The sequence below is a fragment of the Scylla paramamosain genome, chromosome 3 (genome assembly GCF_035594125.1).
Source record: "Scylla paramamosain isolate STU-SP2022 chromosome 3, ASM3559412v1, whole genome shotgun sequence".
Lineage (NCBI taxonomy): Eukaryota > Metazoa > Arthropoda > Malacostraca > Decapoda > Portunidae > Scylla > Scylla paramamosain.
The window spans coordinates 11,390,711-11,414,966 of NC_087153.1; the positions used below are offsets into that span (position 1 = coordinate 11,390,711).

The 24,256-nt window shown below is 45.3% G+C and overlaps 1 protein-coding gene across 9 annotated transcripts in view; it reads right to left on the bottom strand.

Annotated features, from left to right (window-relative positions):
• Positions 1-24,256, bottom strand: part of LOC135090232 (uncharacterized) — a 238,062-nt gene that overhangs the window by 23,470 nt on the left and 190,336 nt on the right. For 8 of the 9 annotated variants that reach the window (XM_063986804.1, XM_063986753.1, XM_063986763.1 and 5 more), the window contains 2 exons: positions 14,919-15,087; positions 3,965-4,175 (listed from right to left, as the gene is read on the bottom strand). In XM_063986804.1, coding sequence (XP_063842874.1) covers positions 3,965-4,175; positions 14,919-15,087 — 380 coding nt within the window. Of the gene's footprint in view, positions 1-3,964; positions 4,176-6,234; positions 6,554-14,918; positions 15,088-24,256 lie in introns of those variants that run through there. The other variant, XM_063986836.1, reaches the window with a different exon arrangement.

A 24,256-nucleotide genomic window follows, 5' to 3' on the forward strand; every position in this document is an offset into this window, starting at 1 on the left:
TAATAAATTCAGGATACAGTAACATCAGTAGCTGCAGGAATGGTTGTAGTAGGAGTAGTAATAGTTGTGAGGGGCAGATTACCAGCCACTTCCCTTAATAGATACACCCCACAGCTGAGAATTAAAGGACGCCACTCTTTTCCCAAGCGTTGAACTTGTGACTTTAAAGGCAACTGGATAAGTTATGTGAGGGAAAAAAAAGAGAAAGAAAACTGGAAACATGCTCTTCAGATAGCGGTTTTTCCAGGCAAGCTTTTCCCGCTGAACGGCGTGATCCCCGCGGCCCGCGCCTCGCCTGCAAGTCACGTCATCACCTCCCTCTTGAAGTTTAATAAGTCCTTAATCTTTTTCTCACAATTCTTCCACATCTCTCTCTCTCTCTCTTCTCTCTCTCTCTCTCTCTGGAAGAACGGTAAGATTATGCACCGTGCTTTTGTTGTTTATATAATGATTTTAATACGGTACATTGTTGCATATTACAATGAAAGGGTTAACTCTCTCTCTCTCTCTCTCTCTCTCTCTCTCTCTCTCTCTCTCTCTCTCTCTCTCTCTCCTCTCTCTCTCCTCTCTCTCTCTCTCTCTCTCTCTCTCGCTCTCTGAATTCCCAACATGTTTTACGACGCGTTCACAGCATTTATCGATCGCAGCCTTTCAACACCAGACAGGCACAGGTGGGCGGTAGGACGGTGCAAGAGGGGCAGGTGTGTGTGTGTGTGTGTGTGTGTGTGTGTGTGTGTGTGTGTGTGTGTGTGTGTGTGTGTGTGTGTGTGTGTGTGTGTGTGTGTGTGTGTGTGTGTGTGTGTGTGTGTGTGTGTGTGTGTGTGTGTGTGTGTGGGGTGGACACGTGGCGGTGCACTCATCATTGATCCGTTATCCACATCACGCCTGCTGTGTTGTGCTTGCCTGTGGTGTAAATAAGCGCTGTCTGTCCACCTCATGAGCCACGTATACTGTATGAAAGCTCTGTGTAATTCATGACTTCCAAACTGCACGACGCTTTAATGTGCTGTGCTTGCCTGTGGTGTAAATAACGACTGCCTCTTCATCTCGTAAGGGAAGGTACCACGTGTATGCTGCATGAAAACTATGTAATTCATGTCTTAAACTGCACGACGTTAGGTTTTGGTTCTGAGATGAGTGCAAGATGCATCAGCCTTTCATAAAAAAAAAAAAAATGTGCAGGGTTGTATATTTTTAGCGTTGCGTTCATGATGAGACCTAACCACAACTTTTCAAGGAGACTTTTTTTGTCGCACCAGAAATAGGAAAGCACTTAAGAACGTAATTACACAGGAAAAATAAGGGAAGTTGCAAGAAGCCATCAGGTCTATACGTGGCATTCCTTGTATGAAACACTCATCTATCATCCTCATCCATGAATTTAAGTAATCTATTACCTTATCTACTAACCCTAACTAATCAATGAAAACAACAGAGGATTTTTTTTTTCATGCCACATCAAAACTCCGCAAACATTTCGTCATGTTTCAAATTACATTTCAGTGCTTGCAGTGTACACAACACCAACACGCTGAATGTATTAACAAGTAAACAAGTTTTTCCCAAGTTTAGACCTTTGTGTTATCAGTCTCTCTCTCTCTCTCTCTCTCTCTCTCTCTCTCTCTCTCTCTCTCTCTCTCTCTCTCTCTCTCTCTCTCTCTCTCTCTCTCTCTCTCTCTCGTACCCTTAATAAGAGTGTTTGACATGTAAAATAGATGAATGAATAAATGAATAAATAAATAAACAAGCAAACGAATAAATAAATAAGTACAAAATAAAAAAATCTTGTAACTGAAACTTTCTCTCTCTCTCTCTCTCTCTCTCTCTCTCTCTCTCTCTCTCTCTCTCTCTCTCTCTCTCTCTCTCTCTCTCTCTCTCTCTCTCTCTCTCTCTCGACCCCTGACATTCACACACTTCCGTCGCACGAGTGATGGCGGCGACATGACGAAACCTTTACGAAGAACCACTGACAGCCTGAGAGGATCTGTTGTTCAGGTAATGCCAGTCAGGAGCTTCCTCGGCCAAAAGGCGGTCGAGAGGCGTTCCCCGTCCCCCTTGCTACAGTCGTCTACGCGGGTTCATGACGTAAGAAAGCCAAGAGACACGTATCAAAAGTCTCGGATGGTATGTGTGTGTGTGTGTGTGTGTGTGTGTGTGTGTGTGTGTGTGTGTGTGTGTGTGTGTGTGTGTGTGTGTGTGTGTGTGTGTGTGTGTGTGTGTGTGTGTAGTTTAACCTCGCCTTCAGCTTGTCTAATGTGTTAGTTCTGAGATCACCGTCAGCCTCCATCTTCTCAACCATATCAAGACTTGATTAAACAATATAGATCGCTTATTTCTCTATTTATTGCTTTGTGATCTAATGATTATTTGTTTCCCACACTCCGGAGTTCTAGATTTCCTTCTGAATCCCGAGAGCCGTGAGCACCGCCCTCCCGACCTAGCTTGCAAAAAGAAACAAGTCGCTGCGCACCACAAAGCAGGTCACGTGATCATGTTTACCTTAAAAGCAGCCAAAGATTTTTTTTTTTTTTGCTTGGTAAGGTTGATGGAGCGGCGAACACCACCACCAGCGCATTCCTTTCCCTTTACAATCTTATCTCTGAGTTTGTTCGCGGCGGATCTCTGAATTTCATATCTACAACGATTTATATATATATATATATATATATATATATATATATATATATATATATATATATATATATATATATATATATATATATATATATATATATTAGTAAGTTTTTGTAATTATGACTCAACCTTTCCTTCTCTCTCTCTCTCTCTCTCTCTCTCTCTCTCTCTCTCTCTCTCTCTCTCTCTCTCTCTCTCTCTCTCTCTCTCTCTCTCTCTCTCTCTCTCTCTCTCTCTCTACCGTTAGCAAGTTAGTCACAGATTATGGAGTAAACACACAACACAGCACTCTCCACTCATGGAGGTGCAGAGTAGCGAGGGTCATCAGCAGAATGACTAGAGAACTCATGAATATGTAAGGTCAACAGGCAAGTGTGTGTGAGGTCAGGACCAAGCGGAAGCGTTCACCAGTCCAGTGTGAGCACCTAGCAAGAAACTTTGGTATCGGAGATTTCAATTCCTGCTGAACTACTGAGCTTTTTCTTGTATCTCAGAAATATTCGCCCACAACTAACCGTATTTATAAACAAAGTAAAAAGAATTTTCTTTACAATAAACATGCGACTAATTTCATTCTGTTTGCGCAACGGCCTGGGTTGTACTTTCAAGTGATGGCACGGTGGCTCGCGAGGAATACGGAAGGTGACACTACACACGACACTCGGGTTCAGGGCCCCGATGGCAAGTTCTGAGGGAAGATCCAGGTCGCGTTAGGTTACTGAGTGGTAACCTTGTGTCCCGCCCTCGTCCAGGGCACTGACCGACCGCGCCCAATAGACCGAACCTCAGTCATGTCTTTAGCCTCTCCTGAAAGCTGCAGCGGATGTACGCCCGCTGCCTGAGCCGTCTTGTGATTAGTGAGCCATGGCAGACAACAACACTCCCAACATGAGCACTTCACCGCTTGTTAAATGTTGCTCTCCACCTGGCGCCGATGTCACATACCTATGTTCACATGTGTGGCGGCGATTAGAGACGGGTGCAACCGTGAACTTCCAAAATTTTACGTTACATATAAACCAAATGAGAAAATTAGTCAGGAAAGTTTCTATCGATACCTCATATAGCGAGCTTTATAAAAGCGAGAAGAATTTTCTGACATTTAAACAACAAAAATTGTCTGACCGCTTGCTGACAGACTCAAAGACGTGGAGGGTGAAGCAGATCAGTCATTGACCTAGGTTATGTGGCAAAAGAAACGGGAGTTTGAACTCTTCCTATCCTCACTGTTTCTCCAGTGCAGGGCGCTTCCCTCACAAACAGGTGCCTGTGTTCATGTACTCACAACCTGACACAAGATACACACTCTGATAAGAAACTGGTACATTACCTTGTGTCTTTCTGGAGGATGGACGCAAGAGAGAGAGCGTTCATCCAGTGGGTCATCTGCTCCTTGGTTTCGGCGGCGAAGTAGTAGGTGCGGGTGTTCTGGTGCTCCGCCTTGAAGGCATGGCGGCGGTACACGCGGTCCTCGGAGTCTACAGGGCTGATCTTGAAGGAAGGCAGCGGCAGGGACCCCAGCACCTTGTCTTCATCAGGACCTGAGGCACAACACACCACAATTAATCCACATAAGGCTCGTTAACATAATACAAGTTACATAATTGCTTCACACCCATCATTGTGCTGAGCTGACTCCTCATGTTCTGCTGAGGCATGGAAATTAATTAACCAATGCCAATGATGGAGACCAGAGGTGAATAATCCTGAGAGAGAGAGAGAGAGAGAGAGAGAGAGAGAGAGAGAGAGAGAGAGAGAGAGAGAGAGAGAGAGAGAGAGAGAGAGAGAGAGAGAGAGAGAGAGAGAGAGAGAGAGAGAGAGAGAGAGAGACGGATGAGGGGTGGAAAAAATTGTCAAGCAAATTTGTTAGAAATCTCAAATTGTGCTAAGTTACTCTTCTAATTTTGTACTCGTCATCCTTCAGTCTCGCCTCGCCCTTATCTCTACAAAACGGCGGCAACAAATCCTCACCAATACAGTGAAGACAAGGCCACTCACTCACTATACTAACCATGGAAACAAATGAGACAAAGGAATATGACTAAATGAAGTGAGCCAGAATGACAAATATTTCCCAAGGAAGCCCCTCGCCTCACCCTGCAGTGACTGGCAGGGCGCCAAGGAGTTAACCGGACTGGCTTTGGCGACACCTATTCGTTGGCGCAATGAGAACGTGGCATGCATTCAGTCTGTGCAGCGAATCACCAACGCACATATGACTGACAAATAATAACGAGGTACAAGGACGTCATATTCACACAACTATCCATACACGATACAGAACTAGCATCTTCAGCGATTACATTTTATACCAGTCTCATCAACAAGCATACGAGATCCTTGGTTCATTCTGACAAATAATCGTAAGGAACAACAACGGCAGATTCTCATAAGTTTCCATACGCAATGCAAAACTTATAATTACGTTTGATATCCATCCCCATGACTTTAGAGTACATAAATTCATGATAGCCTTGTTGTTAGGAAGAAGTGAATTAACAGACAATTGTAAGGCGCAATAAAGCTAGATTCACACGACTCTCCATACACGATACACAACTAATATTTCAACCGATTACATTTCATCAGCATGCATACGGGACTCTTGGTTTATCCCTCATGACTCAGGAGCAAATAAAGTTATGATATCCTTGTGGGCAAAGGATCCTACCAGTCATTCCGCCTCTCATTGGTCATAGCAGCTGCCTGAGAATGACATTATTTCAAGACTCAGCGTGACCTGTTCAGAGGAGTCATGGCGGGAACGTGTGTCGACGCAATACCAACATATAATTGTGTCAGCGTGCATTACAGGAAGTTGTATTGTGCCAGTGAGTGGAGTGTTATGAATAGTGTCAGGTGTGTATCTAGGTCTCTAGGTGTTAGTAATTAGCGGACTCAGTGTATTGTTCTTATTGATGGAATGCAAAATGGTAAAGGAAATTTGTTAAAAACCTCGAATTATATCAAGTTACTCCTCTCATTGTGTACTGGTCACCCTTCCGTGTAGCCCCGCCCTCTTTTCTACAAGACAGAGAGGTGGGAGATCCTTGCCAGTACAGTAAAGACAAGAACTCTTACTCTACTGGTCGTGAAAGGAGTGTGTCTAGGTAGTGATAAGCTGGATCTGTATTTTGTCCTCTGTGTCATGGAGGTGGTGATAGAACACTGCATGGAAGGCGTGTGTCAAGGTATTAGTAAGTCGCTGTATCTGTATTCTGTATTTTGTTCTCACTTACAGGTAGGCGATGAAAGAACACTCTATGAAAGGTGTGTCTCCAGCTACTAGGAATAAGTTCGATCTATATTATTACGTTCAGTGTCAAGGAGACAATGAAAGAACACTACATGAATGGCATGTGTCTAGGTATTAATAAGTAGCTGGGTCTGTATATTGTCCTCACTGTCATGAAGGGAATGAACGAGCCCTGCATGAAAGGTGTGTGTCAAGGTGTCTCAAGATATTAGTAATTAACTGGATTTGTCTATTGTCGTCAGTGTTATGGAGACGATGAGAGAACACTGCATGCATTTGTGGTATTTGAGAGGCGAGTGTTCCTCCCGTCGCGGGGGTCCTGAGGGAGGGGGCGGCGACCTCACCTGCGTGTCGCTGCTTGACCATGGTGGCGCCTCACCCCCCGGTGCTTGGCTACTCCAGAACAAAGAACCTGGTGCTGTTGGTGTGTGCGCCCTTGCTGCTCGTATTACACGTATTTAATTAGAGGAATAGAAGAAAAAGTACTGTCGCATTCCATTTGCACTTGTCGCATTCAATTTTCAGTATGATGAATTAAATACTTTCAATGGGTGACAATGAACACATAATACACAACTGTATCACTAAACTAAATCTCACTATACACTACTAAACGCGTCTATCATCTCCACAACGAGAAAGGTAACGGATGCCCGAACGCCACAGCTGACGCACTAACACTGGCTGGCCCGCTGCTTCCGTTCCAGCACCTCCGCCGCCCGACGCCCGCCGCCTACGCCTTCGCCAACACCGCCCATGAATCCAGTTTTGTGTTAGGTCTTGGCACTGGGTGTAGAAGTCCTCGTTTCTGGCTTCAGATTTCTAATGTAACGGAGAGGAGAGATGAGAGAAAGGGAAAATGTGTAACTGTTAAAAGAAGAGAGGTAAGCAGAGGCCAAGGGCAAAGTGTGTCACCGCTGGGTCAGTGGTGACCTGCATACTTATGCCTCCCACGGCCCGCTTCCCTTGCCTCCGCTCCTCCCCACCCTGCCTCTCCCCTCTAGCTCCCACATTCTCTATTAATGATGCAGCAGCAAATTTAGCGGCGCGCCACGATATTGTACCCACAGCTGGCTGAGGATGGGAGGGCGTAAGTAGGTAAACATCTTGATACGGCGAATTCTAATCTCCAACAACTGTTAGTCTACGAACATGAGAAAGTAAACACCAAGAACACATGCACTGCCTTCCATGAGACACTGCATATTATTTGAGCATATATGAGTAACGGCCATCGCGACAGCCTGAGAGTGAGTGAACGTAATAGGTAGCGGGGCTGAGCATGTGTGCCCGAACGTTCGGGTTCCGCATACCCCAACCTGGCTCCACGCTGGCTCGCCGTTGCCCTCTGGTGGCCGCCTTCCGCACTGGAGCCCAGCATCCCGCACACCCGCGTCTCCCCGCCCACCAGCCTTGTCACTGCACCTCTACACGCTGACCTATGTACTGTATTGTACAGAAATATTATCATTATCACAAAGGGAGGGTGAGAGACATATGAAATTATCTAATGAAATGGCCGGTTGTTGTATTCACACGCGAGGACTAACGTTCTGTATTGTGCTGAATCTTATCATTACCATCAAACAAGGAAGAATGATAAAAATACATTCTATAACGAGATATAAGAACTAATTATACCGGCAGACCTCGCTTGCCATTCGTACTTCCGTTACCCACACTGCATCTTGCGGCTCGCAGGAGTGAGGGACGGTAGCACCAATCTGGCCCAGTGAGTGACAGATTGGATGCCTTGTCTGCGAACAAAGGAAGCACTGACAGGGCATTGCTGAGGCTGAGGATTATGATGGAGACGAGGACATGATGGCAATGGATGCGTTAGTGTCAAGGTAGTGACGGAGAAGTGGGGTGAATGTGTACTGTATTTAAGCAACAAAGATTATATACCTATCAGCACCGGATTTTCATACAGAGAGAGAGAGAGAGAGAGAGAGAGAGAGAGAGAGAGAGAGAGAGAGAGAGAGAGAGAGAGAGAGAGAGAGAGAGAGAGACGGAATCACTATTTGGGAAAGGAAGCTGGTACCATGTGCAACTTGAAACGTGGAATCTGATCCTGCGCTAAAAATGACGGCAATTACTCGACTAATCGGCTTGAAAGAAGAGAAGCCCAGTCACTCTCGACCTTGTGCAGTGGGCAGTCAGGGTCACTCTCCCTTAAGGCCCTACTGAACTATGCGGGCCCACACATCACCCACATGCCAGCAGATCCTCTCGCATAAAGAAGACAAGGAGAGAATACAAGTCTGAGAGGAAATACATAATGTTCCTTGTTCCTTTGGGTAGACTATGAAAAATTGGCAAGTTCACCCTGGAAAAAAATGTAATGGAATGAAATAAAATTAAAATAAGATGAACTGGTTAATTAATGAGGTTCTAGGTAGGCATCAACATTATTATTGCCATCTAATGATCTTTCTTTGTTCTCTCAGCACGCACCATATCACACCAAGTATAAGCAGTGGTACCAATTCAACATTTTCTATGTATCTATCTCGTATACCTTTCCAGATTGGTTTACCTCTCTCAGTACCACATCAAGTTTATTTTTTTCTTTTTCTTTTATTCTGCGTGCTGTTAGAGGATTTCAAGTTTATGATGATATTTTCGTTTCTTTTTTTTTATTTCTTATTTATTATAAGTTTTTCTTATGATAAAGGGATCGTAACGCAGCACTAGCACTGTCTATACATTCAGTTGAATCATATCCCTATTCACTCTATTCTGGCTAACAATTGCTGATTTTATGTAGTATGCAAATGGGTTGTAGCCGTATCTACACATTCACTTCTATTATACATTCATTGACTCTATTCTGACTAACAATAGCTTATTTTATGAAGTCTGAAAAGTTATCAGTAGTAGTGGATTGGTTAACGTGGCCAGAGGAGCACGAGAAACACGGATTGGTTCTTTCCTGGTCATTTCATTCTTTCGCTTCTGTAGGCGTCCCTCGTTCACTTTCCTAAAGCTGTTAAGAATGTTTGCATGGAGATGTATGGGAGAAAAGAAAGAAAACTGAAGGTTAATCCTGTCCTTTTAACGCTACAGAAATAGTTACGAGAGCTTAGCACAAAAATAGTGATAAAAATGTTATTGGTATTGAAGGGGATATTGTTTGTGTAGGTAGCAGTGGAAGGGTTTCACTTGTCACACTGGTGCCGCACTCTGCGTCACGGTACCGGAAACCTGATGGTGCACAGTGAAATCCTTTGCTTCCTAACCCTTTTCACTGTTCTTTGTCACATCCTTAGTTACAAATCAATCCCTGGTGCACATTGAAATCTTTTGCTTCCTAATCCTTTCACTGTTCTTTGTCACATCCTTAGTCACAATCCAATCTGAAACATCCATCGTTCTGCAGCCACGTCCTTGACAACAAAGCTAACATTATATAATAACTGGATGTTTTCGTTAGGAAGTGTATTTCTAATAACTAAATAATCTCCGTTTAGTTAAGGTTATATGCTGATTTATGATGTACAAGATATTCATAAATGAAGTTCTATATTATTATATTAAAGTTAAGTGCTTCATAAACGGTGAACGACCTTTGTCGCAACTTTAAATCAGTTACCCCTTTAAAATCACGGGCGGCGTGAGAGAAAACTTTCCATTAGTCTTTTACAGGCCTGACTTCACTACTCTCTCTGCGTCCCTCACTCCCTCTCATCTCCCCCATCTACCTTCGCCCCCAAACCATCACCATCTCCATCTCCATATATATATATATATATATATATATATATATATATATATATATATATATATATCTCTCTCTCTCTCTCTCTCTCTCTCTCTCTCTCTCTCTCTCTCTCTCTCTCTCTCTCTCTCTCTCTCTCTCAAGTTAATGGTGATGATGGTGAGAAAATTTCATCACACAAACTCTTCGAAACCTACCCAGATGCACGATAAATTTAAAATGAGTCTGCTGTCCTGGTGACGCAGAAGTGAGGGAGAGCTGGTGTACAGGAGTGGCTGGCGTGCCATGCCCACCTGGAGGAGTTTACCATCGCCATGGCCAGGCAGGTGTGGGTGGGCCGGGGATTCTTGCGAGCGGGAGTCAGGGAGCCTGCTGCCCTACTGAGTGACCCTGTGTCCCGACCCGCTACAAAGGGCACGCACGCCGCCTCCTCACGCCCTCAGCATGGGTATGCTACCTCATCTGCTCCCAGGCAATAACAAATGTTCACTAAGTTCATGTGATTTTAACAAAAAATTCATTATCACTGAAGTGCAGATTATAAAGTCTTTGTTCTTAATATTTCTAGCAGCTCCGCGGGACCATTTTCACCGGGTAAAGCGGCAAGACACGCTCCAGTGGTTGCGTCACCCGCACTGCAAAGACTCCTACAAATATCTGGAGGTAAATGAAATCTGGAAGGGGCAGAGCGGTGCCTCCGGTGGTGCTTAATGCGGGCGGCTTCTGTTGCTGCTCTGACTAGCGACTAGCAGCGAGGGGCGCCCGGCTCGGCCACTGGCGGCACGTGGCCAGCTGGCCGGCGGCAAGGAGAAGCAACGACACGTCTTGCCTGGCAGTGACGTCAGCAGGATGGGAACACCACGGCAAACAGTCCTAAATCATTCTCGCCAAGCATAAGGGAGTGAGTGTTTGTTATAACGGCGGTGAGGAAGAAGAGTGCATGGGCCGCGAGGAGCCTGGGGAGGGTGCTGGCAACACTGGGGTCGGTCAGAGTAACAACATTCCGGCCAATCTTGCAAGACTTCACTGATACCAACCCGCGTGCATCCACTTTCTTCATTTCCTCTACGAGTATCACACCAGCAACCTTGACAAGTGCGCCTCCTCCATACACGGCGTGTCCCAGCAGGCGGAGACGACAACGGAATCAAGAGCCACCAGAGCAGCGTATCCTAGTTGAATCCCAGAGCTGGGCGGGGCATAAATGATCCGGGAAGCCGACAGGTGCCCGTAGGATAATAGTAGGTACAAAGGGCAACCCGAGTATGGCAACAACAGCGCACCCATAACACTCCTTGCTGGAAGGAGGGGAGGGGGGTGCTCCAGGCGAACGTGGAGGAGGAGGAGGAGGAGGAAAACATGTCAGAAAAGATGTACGAGTATGAATGCAAATTGTGATTCAAACTGCCTCGCACATTCGCGGCGGATAGAAACAGGAGTGGAGCGGGCGCAATGCAGAGGAGACAATAAATGCGTGTTGATGTCAGAGAAAAAAGCCGGAGTGAGAAAAGAATGCGACAAGGAACGGAACGACGAAATGGAAATGAGACAAGTGAAGTGGAGAGTCGGACACGGACGAGGCGGGAGCAGAGGTCAGGCGGCCGGGAGACGACGAGAGGAGAGCAGGAGGAAGAAAAAAAATAAGAAAAAAGTTGACGAGAGGTGAGAGGGCCCAGGAGAGAAGGGAACGAAAGGAAAGGAAGCAGAATTCACATATAACAAATGAGTGATAACACGAGAAATGGCAGGCTGAACTCTATACTATGGCTAAGGAGTGAGGAATGAAATGAGGCGAGGACGAAGGAAGAAGGGGTCGTGTTCTCCCCCAGGCCCTGAGCAGCAGCCGCGGCCAGTGTCCCTCGCCAATGCCTCAGGCTACGAGGAGGCCGAGAGAAGAAGAATAACGGGGATTCACTTTTTTCCTTCAATGAATAATAAATCTTTTCAACACGTACTGATGTTTACCATGAAACAACATATTCAAGTCGTCTTTTTTATCGCTGATACAAAAAAAAAAAAAAATACGAGTAAACAAGACAGAGAACTGTGACTAAGAGTAATGAGATCAAGACAGGCGTGAGAGGAAGGGGCCAGAGAACGAAACATGAGAACAAAACAATAGACAAGAAGAAAATAAAGTCAGTGAGGAGAGCAGGTGTGAGGAGAGTAAACATGCAGGATAAGTGGACGAAAACATGCCAAGAATTCAGTGATCACAGGTGTCGGGAGCAGGTGATGGAGCGTCTTGTACTAGTAGGTGGATCAAACAGGTGAGGGGAGGAACAGGTGCAGGAGGGTTCAAGTAACTCGCTGGAGGGATAGGCGTTGGGGACTTACGGGAAAGTTAAGTGGAAAGGTTGCAAGGAGACAGATGTAGGAGGAACTGGATGGAGGCAGACTTGAGGGACATGCGAGGGGGAGGAGGGAGGAAGGTGTTGAAGAGGTATTGGAGACGAGTTACAAAGTTAAATATCCGTAAAAAGACCTGACTGACATTGGAGGAGGAAGTGGCGCGAGACATTTAGAGGGACAGGTGGTGAAGGAGTGGGTTAGGTAGGTGTGTTGAAGGAGTTGTAGAGACAGGACTTACAGAGCTGAATATCCGTAAAATCCTGGCTGATAGTGGAGTTTCCTGATATCCAAGGGCGTTTTCACTCCATAAACCACACGTGAGGATCATCTTGAAGACTTTTACAGCTTGAGAGAGAGAGAGAGAGAGAGAGAGAGAGAGAGAGAGAGAGAGAGAGAGAGAGAGAGAGAGAGAGAGCAAAAAACACCCCATCACTCTCCAAACGAGCACTCTTGAACGAGGTATCTAGGCCACACAACATGGGAGGACACACTGGGAAGCCGCTAGAGGAGAAGGGCAAAGGGATGGGCTTTGTGTCTGAAGGGGAGGCATTCCACGAATATCAGTGTTTGATCTAAGTCACAGTTATCCTAGAGGTGCGCAGTGCGTCTCTCCCCCCCATTTTCATTTATTTATTTATTTATTCTTTTTCTGCTTCCAGGTCAGTAGCTTTGTTGTGAAGGAGGGAGAAGTGCAGCTGGGGCACAAGTACAAGCAGTGTTCCCGGCTGGTGTAATGAATGTATGTCAGAGAAGGTATACTACCCACGCCACACTATGACTACAAGTAAAAAAGGGAGAAAGAAAAGAAAGAAAGGAAAGGTAGAAAGAATGAATGAAAGAAACAAAGAAAGAAAGAAAGAAAGAAAGAAAAAGAAAGAAAAAGAAAAAAAAGGAAGAAAAGGAAGAAAAAGGAAGAGAGAAACAAGGAAGAGATTTTATTTATTTAATTTTTTTAAGGGTGTATAATGAAGAAACGAAACATCAAACACAAGTGAAAGGGTGAACCGGCCGTTTTAAGATGTGTCTGGGGTGATTGGCAGTATTGATTCCGTACATAATGCTGAGAATTGCTGGGCCATCCTGTGAGTGCTTAATTATTCATAGTGGAAGGAGAGGCCATTCCTTTTTACACCTCACCACTGACACACACGCCTCTCCCTGTATGTCTGGCCGGCCGCCGCACAATGGGGAGGGAGTGCTTCTGTCTTCTCTTGGCAAATACTTTCAGTCACTCCTGTTCATTCTTGCCCACACCCCCTTTCTCATCTCTCTCTCTCTCTCTCTCTCTCTCTCTCTCTCTCTCTCTCTCTCTCTCTCTCTCTCTCTCTCTCTCTCTCTCTCTCTCGTAGGAGTTACACGGAGAGAGAGAGAGAGAGAGAGAGAGAGAGAGAGAGAGAGAGAGAGAGAGAGAGAGAGAGAGAGAGAGAGAGAGAGAGGGAGAGAGAGAGAGAGGGAGAGAGAGAGAGAGTTACACTTAACGCCGCGAGCAGGAGCAGGAGAGAACTTGAATGAAAAATGGAGATGGGATGAATACAGTTAGAGGAAGTGAACACAACACAACACAACACAACACGGCACAGCACAGCACAGCACTAGCCACCGTGGGAACACCAGTAGTACACTCCCCCGCAGGTGTATTACTTGTATCTACTGGCCATAAAGCATGTTAAAGTGGCCTATTGAGATGCTGAATAATACTACTGATGTTGCTTTTTTTTCTATACTCCTCCTCATCCTCTCTTTTATCTTTATTCCTCCTCACGCTCCACTTCCTTCGTGTTTGTTTCCCTTCCTACATACAGAACACGTGGTTTGTGCTCCCCACTAACCACGAAGACACGACGAGGGAACGACAACACTGTAAAGAATAAGAATTAACCTCGGACCGGAATGACCAGAACAATGTGTTACTTCAAATCCATGACAAGAACTCTGAACTAAAATCCGTGATACAGTGCTGTTGTTACTAAGACCATAACGCAACACTCACCAGTATCTGTATCAGGAGCGCCCTTTTCGCTACCTTATACCTCATGTGGGCTGGTGTTTGCGAGAAAGTGACGCATGGAATAGAAGTGGTCACATAACAGGTACATATACTGGCATACTGATAATACTACAACTAGGAGGAGGAGGAGGAGGAGAAGTGGTGTTGGTGGTGGTGGTGGTAGTATATCACAACCTCACGTCACAGCGATGGTCGTCCCCCTCGTGCAGGTGGACGCGTGGGTCGTGCAGCATCAAGCCCATCTTTCTGAGTGGCTGGGCTTATTGGCGCCTCATCAGCATTCCCCACCGTTCCTCCCTGGCGTTATCTTCCCCCCGTCATCTTTATTCGTACCTTATTCTCGCACGTGTCTAATCACTCTTCCCGCCTCTGCCTTGTTTACACCTCCCATGATTTGTATTGGAAGTCTGTGCGCGTATTTGAATGGGAAGCTTCTGCGCGGGCTATATAAGTACTGGGCTTCATTGAGAGCAAGTCACGTGCGAGGCCTGCCTTTGTATATTCCTTCCAAATGCGGGGATCTTTTCTCAGGCCACAAGAGGGCGCTGTCTCCCCCCCGGCAACCTGCGAATACGGTCTCTCTCTCTCTCTCTCTCTCTCTCTCTCTCTCTCTCTCTCTCTCTCTCTCTCTCTCTCTCTCTCTGGGAATATCAGTGTGCGATGAAGTAAAAAATATAATCGTCAAATATTAATGAAAAACGTGTAGGGTAACGGTATTGCGGTGAGAATTATATACAGTGGTAGTGAGAGTAGTAGTAGAAATAGTAATAGTAGTATAAAGGGACTCCCATGCGTAGGCTTATTGGCTTCTTGTAGCTCTCCTTATGCTCTTATGTAGTAGTGACAGTAGTACGTAATAGTAGTAGTAGTAGTAGTAATGGTAGTAACAGTAGTTGTAGTTGTTGTTGTTGTTGCTGTAAAAGTACTTCCCAGCGGGCAACACTCACCCTTGTAGTAGTAGAGGCAGTACTCTGACAGCACGAACCACCGCTTCTTCCAGAGGTGGAGTCCATCGGCCCCTTGTTTGTAGAGCCAGCCCTGGAGGGTGACGGGGGCCACCTCGGGCCGCCGCGCACCTGGAGTCTTCACCCAAGAGCCTCCACGCCGACGGCCAGCCTGTGGGGGAAGAAGAGAACTGGTTAAGGGAAGTGAGAGGTACGAGTTTCCATAATAACGTCTTGATATTCATGTGATTCTGGAAAAGGTGCGTAGTGTTTCAAATCTCATTCAGGTAACTATTTTGCTTGATGAGGTTTTGATATTCATGTAAATCTGGAAGTAGTGTTTAGTGGTTCAAAATTAATTGAAATAGCTCTTTCCATCTTCACAGTAACCGCTGGGTGCCTTGCTATTGTGATGCAGACACTGCTGCCGATAGAGGGATGGAGGCCACAACTAGGTTTATGACATTATGACGCTTGGTGATGCCGATCACACACACACACACACACACACACACACACACACACACACACACACACACACACACACACACACACACACACACACATCTCAATAAATAATAATGTAAACAAGAAACAAAATCCTAATCACTATTTATTTACTTGAACACAAAACAGCATCTTCCTGTATCACTCCACATAACACATTCCAGTGAGTGATGCGGCAAGGCGGTGGCAAGACGGTGGCAAGGCAGCGGCAAGGCAGCGGCAAGGCGGTGGCGGCGCGGCACTCATTGCGAATTCCCTCACCGCCTGGCCGCGCCATTCCCAGGGCCCTCGGGAGCGACGTAAACACCAGGTGAGGACAGACGCGGCAGAGAAGGTGGCCTTGGGCTTCTCGAAATGGAAATGATATGTATCTGTAAACCCATAAATTGTGTTGTAATTGTAAACGAAAAGCTTTAAAAGTGTGTACCTTTTACGAGGCTACAGGCGTGCCCTCGGGAGCAATGGGTAAGCCTCGCTGGGAGACGGTTAACGCGTGGGGCGCCGGCACCACCACCACCACCACCACAGCCTCATCTACAGCGTCACTGAACCCGCTGACCCATAAAAACTAGACCCATGGCAGGAGACGATGCTGGTCTTCTATTAATGCTCCGAGTGACCTTGGAGCGTTGGCGATATGACACCACCACATTTCTCTTCAGTAACGACCTTTGTTCACACTCGGCCAAGTTACGACTGCCAACGACTGCCCTTCAAAAGCACTTTCATGTTATTTTCTACTATTTGATTGTGTAACAGTAGGTCTGGCTAAGGCTACAAAATGACAGAAAAAAAGGCCCACTGAAGGTGCCAGTCCATAAGGAGTAGAGCCAAAAGGACTATCCAAAATTACAGAAGAGTCTTGAAATTATGCTTTCACTCTTCATCTCAGTCCCCGCTACAGTGAAGGGACGTGCACTGCTGCCTGACACCATTCGTCACCGTCACGGCACTCGGCACCCTGATGGACGCACAATGCAGCTCTCTGTGCCACGGGTCGCTTGCACTATTTCTTCAGTCCAACTTCAAGCCATCATTAAGTACAGTCAGAGTCAAAAGTCATGTAAGCTGCACTCTCCAATGTGTTTAATAATTTTCCCTGAATCTTTTAGTCCCCTGAGTTGTTTATATCCTATCAAAACTTAATAAATTCTCTCGTAACATAAGAAACACCACGAGGAGATGAAACACGATAGAAAAGGAAGAATATGTAACAACAAGAAAGAATGGAAGATGGATGAAATGAGGAGGAAACGTAAAAGCATGGAAATTCTTAATAGTAGATATGAACACTTAACACTGAAGAGAAAAAACGTAAACACACAGGAAGTTAGAGCAGAAGGTTAATATATTGTTCATGACTGTTTGTTAGGCATTTCAAAACTCGCTCTTACTCTTTGGCTGTCGTTATCATCTCCAATCACGTAGCGTACATCCTTTCATCTCTTAACCCTTTCACCGCTGGTCAGTATTTCCCATCATTGTCTACAACTTTTAAGACTTATTATTTCATACTAGTCTCTAAAATAGTACTTCTATTGTTGAGCTGGGATAAAATGCTTATTCACATTTTTTTTTTCTTTATATCAATCAAACAACTTATTACAGTGATCTCGATGTTAACAGAAGACGACCATAGCAGTAAAAGGGTTAAACAGAGACATAACCACTAGTTTCCACAGATTTTCATGCTATGTTAAGGGACTGATTCTATTTATTAATTTCCCCCCCCCAAGTCTCTGCACCGCCTTTCCCCTTAACTCCAATCCTTCCAAATCCTCCTGCAGCTTCCCTCTCCCCCACTCCTCCCCTGCCTGCTGATCCTCCCACGCACGCCATTCCTTCCCTGCCCTCACGTCCCACCTTCGTCCGTCCCTCCCCGACCTCCTCCCCACCTCCAGTGTTCCTCTCGATCAGTATTCTGGCGGCGGACCCCCATCACATTTCCACCAAGATGAATGGCTATAAAGTTCCATTTAAGGTCATCAGTTTGCCATACCAAGATTTACTCGTGCCGAACCCGCCCGGTCAGTTTCTTGCGGCGACCAGTGATAAGTGAAGCTGTAGCACGGGTTGGGGCGGGGAAAAAAAATAGTAAATAGATACATAGTTAAAAATAATATATAAATACGAGGAGGAGCGAGAACAATGGTGGTGTGGGGGGAGGGGGATGGGCGGAGGAAGAGAAAGACAGGTGGGATTAATTAGAATGCCGCGGAAAATGATGAAGGCGAAGAGGTGTTGCGGTAACGAGGGAATAATTTGCACCACGTCGCTCGCGGAAGCCTTCGTCGGGATTATTATTATTCATTAGCTGCCGACACCGCATTGCCCCTGGACACCTGGCAGCGTCCGAGGTGTAGAATATTTCCTCATACACTTCTTCTGGTGCTCCTCGTCTCCCTCGTATCCACCTCCCTCCACTCCACTCCACGCCTCGCCTTGCCTCCTGCAGCTAAAAGGCGATGATTTTCCCACTCCACCTCCGCCTTTTACTCCCCTCTTCTCCGCTCCTCGTGGGTCTCTTCCTTTCTCTTCTTTATTCTCTTCCTCCTCGTTTTCCTCACCCTCTTTCACCGTCTTTCTCCCGCCTTGTCTCTTCCCTAACAATTTTCTTTCTCTCCTTCCTTATGTGGCCGGCCAGTCGGATAGGTCACGCCGGCCTCCTCTCCCCCCTCCATGAACCGACGCGGAGCAAGCTGACCCCCATAACCCATGACCCAAGCCACTTTCCCTTCACTCGGACAAAAGGGAAGTTGTGCACTCACCACCTGCTGTCGCCCGTGTCACTTTCCTCGCCCAAATAATAAATTCTGGCGTAAAAATTCAACTGGAGTAATTTTTCCAGCTGTCTTTCCTCTAATAACCTCAATTCTTTTACCTATTATTATTCCTCCTTTCTTAATTTCCAGTACATCCATTTTTGTCTTCCCGATACTCGTTCCTTTCTTCGTCTTCCCTCCCTCTCCCTCTCTCTCTTTCCAGGTAATTACTACTCACCTGAACTGACCTTTCGTGGCGAGGATTTTCTAGGTTTATTATATACCTGTCGCGCCTCAGCCGGCTCTGTGCCCCGAACTGTACCCCGCCAGGTTGTGTTGGGGGGTGCAGGTGTGTTGCGGGGGTCAAACACACCTGGAGATCTGAGCTATGGGAAATACGTCCTTGCACATCCGTAGTGATACAATTTTGCTAGGAAAGACGTAGGTAAATTCAAGTTCTAGGCTGGTAAAATAAGTGTTTTATTTATTTATTCATTTTTCAGTGGCAGAAGTGTCTTTTTTGCTTTTTTTTTTTATGTAAGTGTTTTATTTTCCTTTTTTCAGTAGAAGTGTTTTATTTTTCATTTTTCCAGTAGCAGAAGTGTTTTATTTTCATTTTTTCCAGTAGCAGAAGTGTTTTATTTTCCCTTTTTTTCAATAGTGTAAGTGTTTTATTTTCCCTTTTTTTCAATAGTATAAGTGTTTAATTTTCTTCTTCAGTAGCAGTCTATTTTTTTTTTCAGTACATGTTTCATTTTTCTTTTTTCACAAGCTTACTTTATTGTTTCTAAATAGTTATTAGTGCCAAAACATGTTCCTACAGACTGACAGTGCATATTTCTCGTTTGATTAACGTGTCGGGGCAACAGTCGGGCTGGGAGTCAAGAGAAACGGGACACATGAATCAGGTCAACATGGGCGACATTCTCCCCACCCGACATAAATTTCTCACCAGGACATATTTCTCGCAACAATCTGCTCTCACTGTCTCGCCGCATATATTTCCGAAATCTGCTCGTGATGGGGTTCAGATATCGTGACTAAACATGTTGTCTTGATGGAGTTGGTGCAGTCATAAAGTCAAGTAACATTTCCTCTCACTTACACCATGATTAGCATTTTTTTCTCTCCCAGTTTGATGTCATCTGATCCGTTAACAGTCTACTAGTCGTCAGGCCTTATAAGGGGGACCGTCAGTATATCAGGAAGGTAAGACGGAGATGAAGCACAAAGCACAGTGGAAGTGAGTGTAAGTTACTGGTACGTACATTATTCGATAATTCCTGCTATATTTTTCACTTTGTTATTTGTTCAGTCAATTTAGACACATTTCGCATTTCGTTTTTACTTTGTCGTGAGCTATGAATTAAAGAGAAAAGGCATGCTAAAATTGAGAAAAAAAAAATAACAGTGGTACTATTCATCATAAGTATTACCCACCAAACAGGAACTGAATACACATGTCACTCACCTGGCTCTGATTTCCAGGTTCCAGGACGTGTTACTGCATTACATTATATTACAGGCATTCAAAAGTTGTCAATTCCAGGGATACACGGCAAAAGGCAATTACTCACGCATGTATTATTGGAGAAAGAATGAAAAAAAAAAAAAAGAGAGAAAACCTAGCATTTAGATTTCCTTCCCCATGAAAAGTCACTCCTAAACTTTCAACTGAGTCACTGTTCTGATTTCACGCACTGTTTCGCTACGTTGATCACTTGCTAACGGAGAAAAGCCACGCCGATAAATTAGGGTCCTGCTGTATCGACGTCCATTATACCCGCCAACTACTGCATTACCTCTGACCCGCAACTCCACACCCGCCGAGCACAAAGGAAGAACCGGTGACGCGGGACGAGTGAGAAGGCCGCCGCGGGGGTTTGTCTGGTGGTGGTGGTGGTGGTGGTGGTATTCATATCTCAAAAGTCAAATTTTATCAGAAAAACGACCGAATGAAAAATATCTAGAGAGAATATTATATAATTCATGTGTGTTCATTTATGATAGTTGAACATTACTCGTAAAAGATTGATTGATTCATTCGTTGACTGACTGACTGATTCAATGATTGATTGGCTGACTGATTCACTGATTGAAAGATTGATTGTGTCTTTTTTTATGTAAAAAGAGCTGTGACCAAAGGCGACAACACTGGCGTTAAATCTTTCTTATTATTCTTATTAGTTTATGATCTTTTTTTTTTTTACGAGTTCTTGTCAATGAATACTCTTCATTCAATTTTTTTTTTTATAGCTTTTACGTCCAGTTTCTCTCGTCTACCAGGGCTAAGACGGCGTCTTCTAACGAGGGACTTTGGATTTAGCATTTGGGATCCATTATCCCTGGTGCATACCCTTCCTACCCTCGGATTCGAACCCCTGCGCCTGAAGACTCCTCGCCTCCCAAAACAACGGTTTCCCACTGTACCACGGCGGCCCCAATCCTCTTGCTGTTTTAAACATCAAAACTTAATCCTCCCGAGTTATCTCTTACAATCTTCCTTTCCTCGGGGTATGTTGCTTAAGCTTTCCCAGTCTTTCTTCACTGGGCATTTCTCCTAAGCTTTGTAGTGTTTGGTGAACACTCCTTGTACTTTCACTTGCTGCCTTGTGTACGGTTGGCTGGCGTTTTGCAGCTCCAATACGTTACTTGTTTTCTTTTAAGAGTTACCATAAACATTCATATCTTAGTCGTGTCATAGATCGCATAAACTTCATGAGTTTGTGCTTATGGTTGTAATTAAGAGGGACTGTTTTTGTCTAATAATTCGTGTTTCTTGTAATTTTCTCGTTTTCATTCTTTATTTAGTTCGGTTATACTTTTTTTTTGGACCTGTCGAACTTAACTATTTACTCTCTCTCTCTCTCTCTCTCTCTCTCTCTCTCTCTCTCTCTCTCTCTCTCTCTCTCTCTCTCTCTCTCTCTCTCTCTCTCTCTCTCTCCATCCTTCTCCCTTTTCCTTAAACGGTTCTTTATTGTTCTCCTCTCCTCCATGTTCAAGTCTTCTCTCAAACACTGTAAAGTCTTCATCACGATTCCCAGCCATATGAGTAAACAAACTGCCTCAGCGGTGTTATCTTCAGTCCTCGGGTGTGCAAAGAATATTTCTCCATGCGTCGCCTCTCGACTACAATTTTTTTTTTTTTTTAGGATTTTGGAGTGAGGTAAGGTAGTCAGAATTCCTATAAACGTAAAGGCTTTCTCCGTTGTCAGTTTTGTGTGTGTGTGTGTGTGTGTGTGTGTGTGTGTGTGTTGTTTGGTGTGAGCGTCTTGTGTAAGATACTTAAAAATTACTCTCTCTCTCTCTCTCTCTCTCTCTCTCTCTCTCTCTCTCTCTCTCTCTCTCTCTCTCTCTCTCTCTCTCTCTCTCTCTCTCTCTTAGTTCATTCTCTGTCACCACCACTATCACCACCACCACCACCATAATCATAATCATTATCATCTCTAAATATTTTATTGGCGATGGGTGTACGAAAGCACCTCTCTCTCTCTCTCTCTCTCTCTCTCTCTCTCTCTCTCTCTCTCTCTCTCTCTCTCTCTCTCTCTCTCTCCCTCGTCTTACCTAACTCCTCCTCCTTCACCAGCATCCATTCCTAACATTCCCAAACCCACCATGCCCAACAAAGCAGCCTCACTTATATCCGCTTCTACTCCTGCGTGTCTCACTACCACCACCATCACCACCCTCAGCCCCACCCCTTCCTCCCTCACCAGCCACACCAGCTTTTGTTTCTACATTGGGTCTCGCTCCTCCCACCCACCCGCCCACCCCTCACAGGATTCAGAGTTCCATTGTTTTTCTTCGCACGAGATATTTTTTTTTGGACTGATTCTAAATGGGTTCCTTATTATTTTGCTGGTGAGAGTGTGGTATGCAGTAATGGTAATTCTCTGAGGCTGCCTGTGGAGGGTGGGGACTGGAGGGAGGGAATGCTACTCGTACAGCTGGTAAAGATTCAGGTCTTCGTGTGTTTGAAATTGTGGAGAAATGTCTGTCTTTTTTTTTATCTTTCATTTATTACCGTGGTGTGTTTTTTCATTCGTTGAGCGAGCAAGTGTGTGTGTGTGTGTGTGTGTGTGTGCTTGCGAGCAACTCATAGTGAATTTCAAATCGTTTACACTTTCATGCATCTCAAATAATTTTCAAATCGAAGCCACGCACAGCCTCTGCATTCAAGATTATGTGGATTCCCCAATACGTGCTTTGATGGATGGGACGATCTGACAGAAAGTAGGAGGAGGAGAAAGAGGACTGAAGGAGACGGGTTAAGGAAATTACGAAAAGAGGCAGTGACAGTGCAGGAGAAGAATGAGGATGTGAGGGGAGAAGAGGCGGAGTGAAAGGAGGAGTGAGCGGCAGAGGAAGAGGAAAGTCTGGGAAAGTATATATCCCCATTACACGATGCACTGCTTCACCAATGTCTTCCCGGCAGCCGTGGCCACTCAAGCATCCATCAAGCTGGCACGCACCACGTCAGAAATGGACCAGCACTCATGCCTCTCTCAGCCGCAGGTGCAAGACTGACCATAACATTTTAAAACTTTACGACTCGAGGTGAAAGTTGTTCGGAGGAGGCGTAACTGAGGAGCCGTGCCCGTCTGTCCGTCTGTCTGCCAGCACAAACTTCTGCCGCAACTCAGGGATACACATTTGGCGGGAGTTTTAATGCTCACTTCTCCCATTTCAGAACACCGCCGCTTTGTTACGCACGTAAGGTGACCCAGACACATGTGACGGTAACAATGCTCCCTAAAACTGTTCCATTTCTCATGCCGCCAGACCGCGGAGCCCTTCACCTCACACCCTGCCACTCCTTCACGCCCATCCCTGCACCGCACCGCTGGGAACACCTTACTACAAAGAGAATAAAAAAATCCACAAGAAAAACGTGTGCTGCGCCTCCCAGGGAAATATAGCAACGCATGTTACCTATTTTTTTTTTCCTTATACAAGAAGGTCTCTGGTCAAGATTAGCAAAAAGGAAGAAGAAAAAAGGCCCACTGAGTTGTACGTCCCAAAAGGAAAGGGCCGAAAGGATTATAAAAAATTAGAGAAGTGTCCTGTTTACCTCTGATATTGTCGAGCACACTTATCCCTTTCGAGGACCAAGCACACCTCATCGAGAGAGAGAGAGAGAGAGAGAGAGAGAGAGAGAGAGAGAGAGAGAGAGAGAGAGAGAGAGAGAGAGAGAGAGAGAGAGAGAGAGAGACTACACCCTGTTACCTTTGCCGCATTGACCGCCTTGCTTGCAGCCACGAGGCGACACACCAGTCCCCAGCCGCTGCACAAGCTGACACCCTACACGTACCCATGCTCCGCCTCGGCCTGATACCCGTGACATGTAAGATGCACGTCCGGCACTCAGGCTTGTTTTGGAGAGTGCGGCATCGCGTCATGATGTGCCGGCGCTGGTTGCATGGGTAACGCCAGCAAAGAAGAGAGGACAGACGAACACTTTGACAAAAAGAATAACGATGAAGCTTCAAAATGGAAAGAAAACCAACAAACAAACAAACAAAACAAAGAAACAAATAAACTACCCACCGAATGAGCTAACTAATGAATTAACCAACAATCAAATAAACTAATTAACGAACTGATTAACAAACTACCTAACTAATGAACTCGCTAACTGACCAATTAACAAACAAATATACTGCAGAGTTCTAGGTGGACAAAATTATCGTTCCTGAAAAAGGGACTCGCGTAAATTTATGAATTATAACCGAGAGTACACCGCTAAAAGATTTGTGATTCCCTGTCAGCAAGGAGTCGGTGCAGCCCAGGCCACGCACAGCGCCTGCAGCAGGTGAGTGCCGGTGGAAGCTGCCTTATTCACCTACGAGTAACACTCTCCGGACACATCCACTCTCAACTCATCAACTATTACGCCAGAGCCTTCATTCCTGCCACGCGCACACACCTACACATCGAAGCAACTTACGCCGGTAGCCACTCTGAGAGGCAACATTACAGCTCTCTCTATTTTTATTTATTTTATTTTACATATGAGAGGGATACTGGAAAAGGGCAACAAAAATGAAAAAAAGAAAAAAAAGAAAAAAAAAA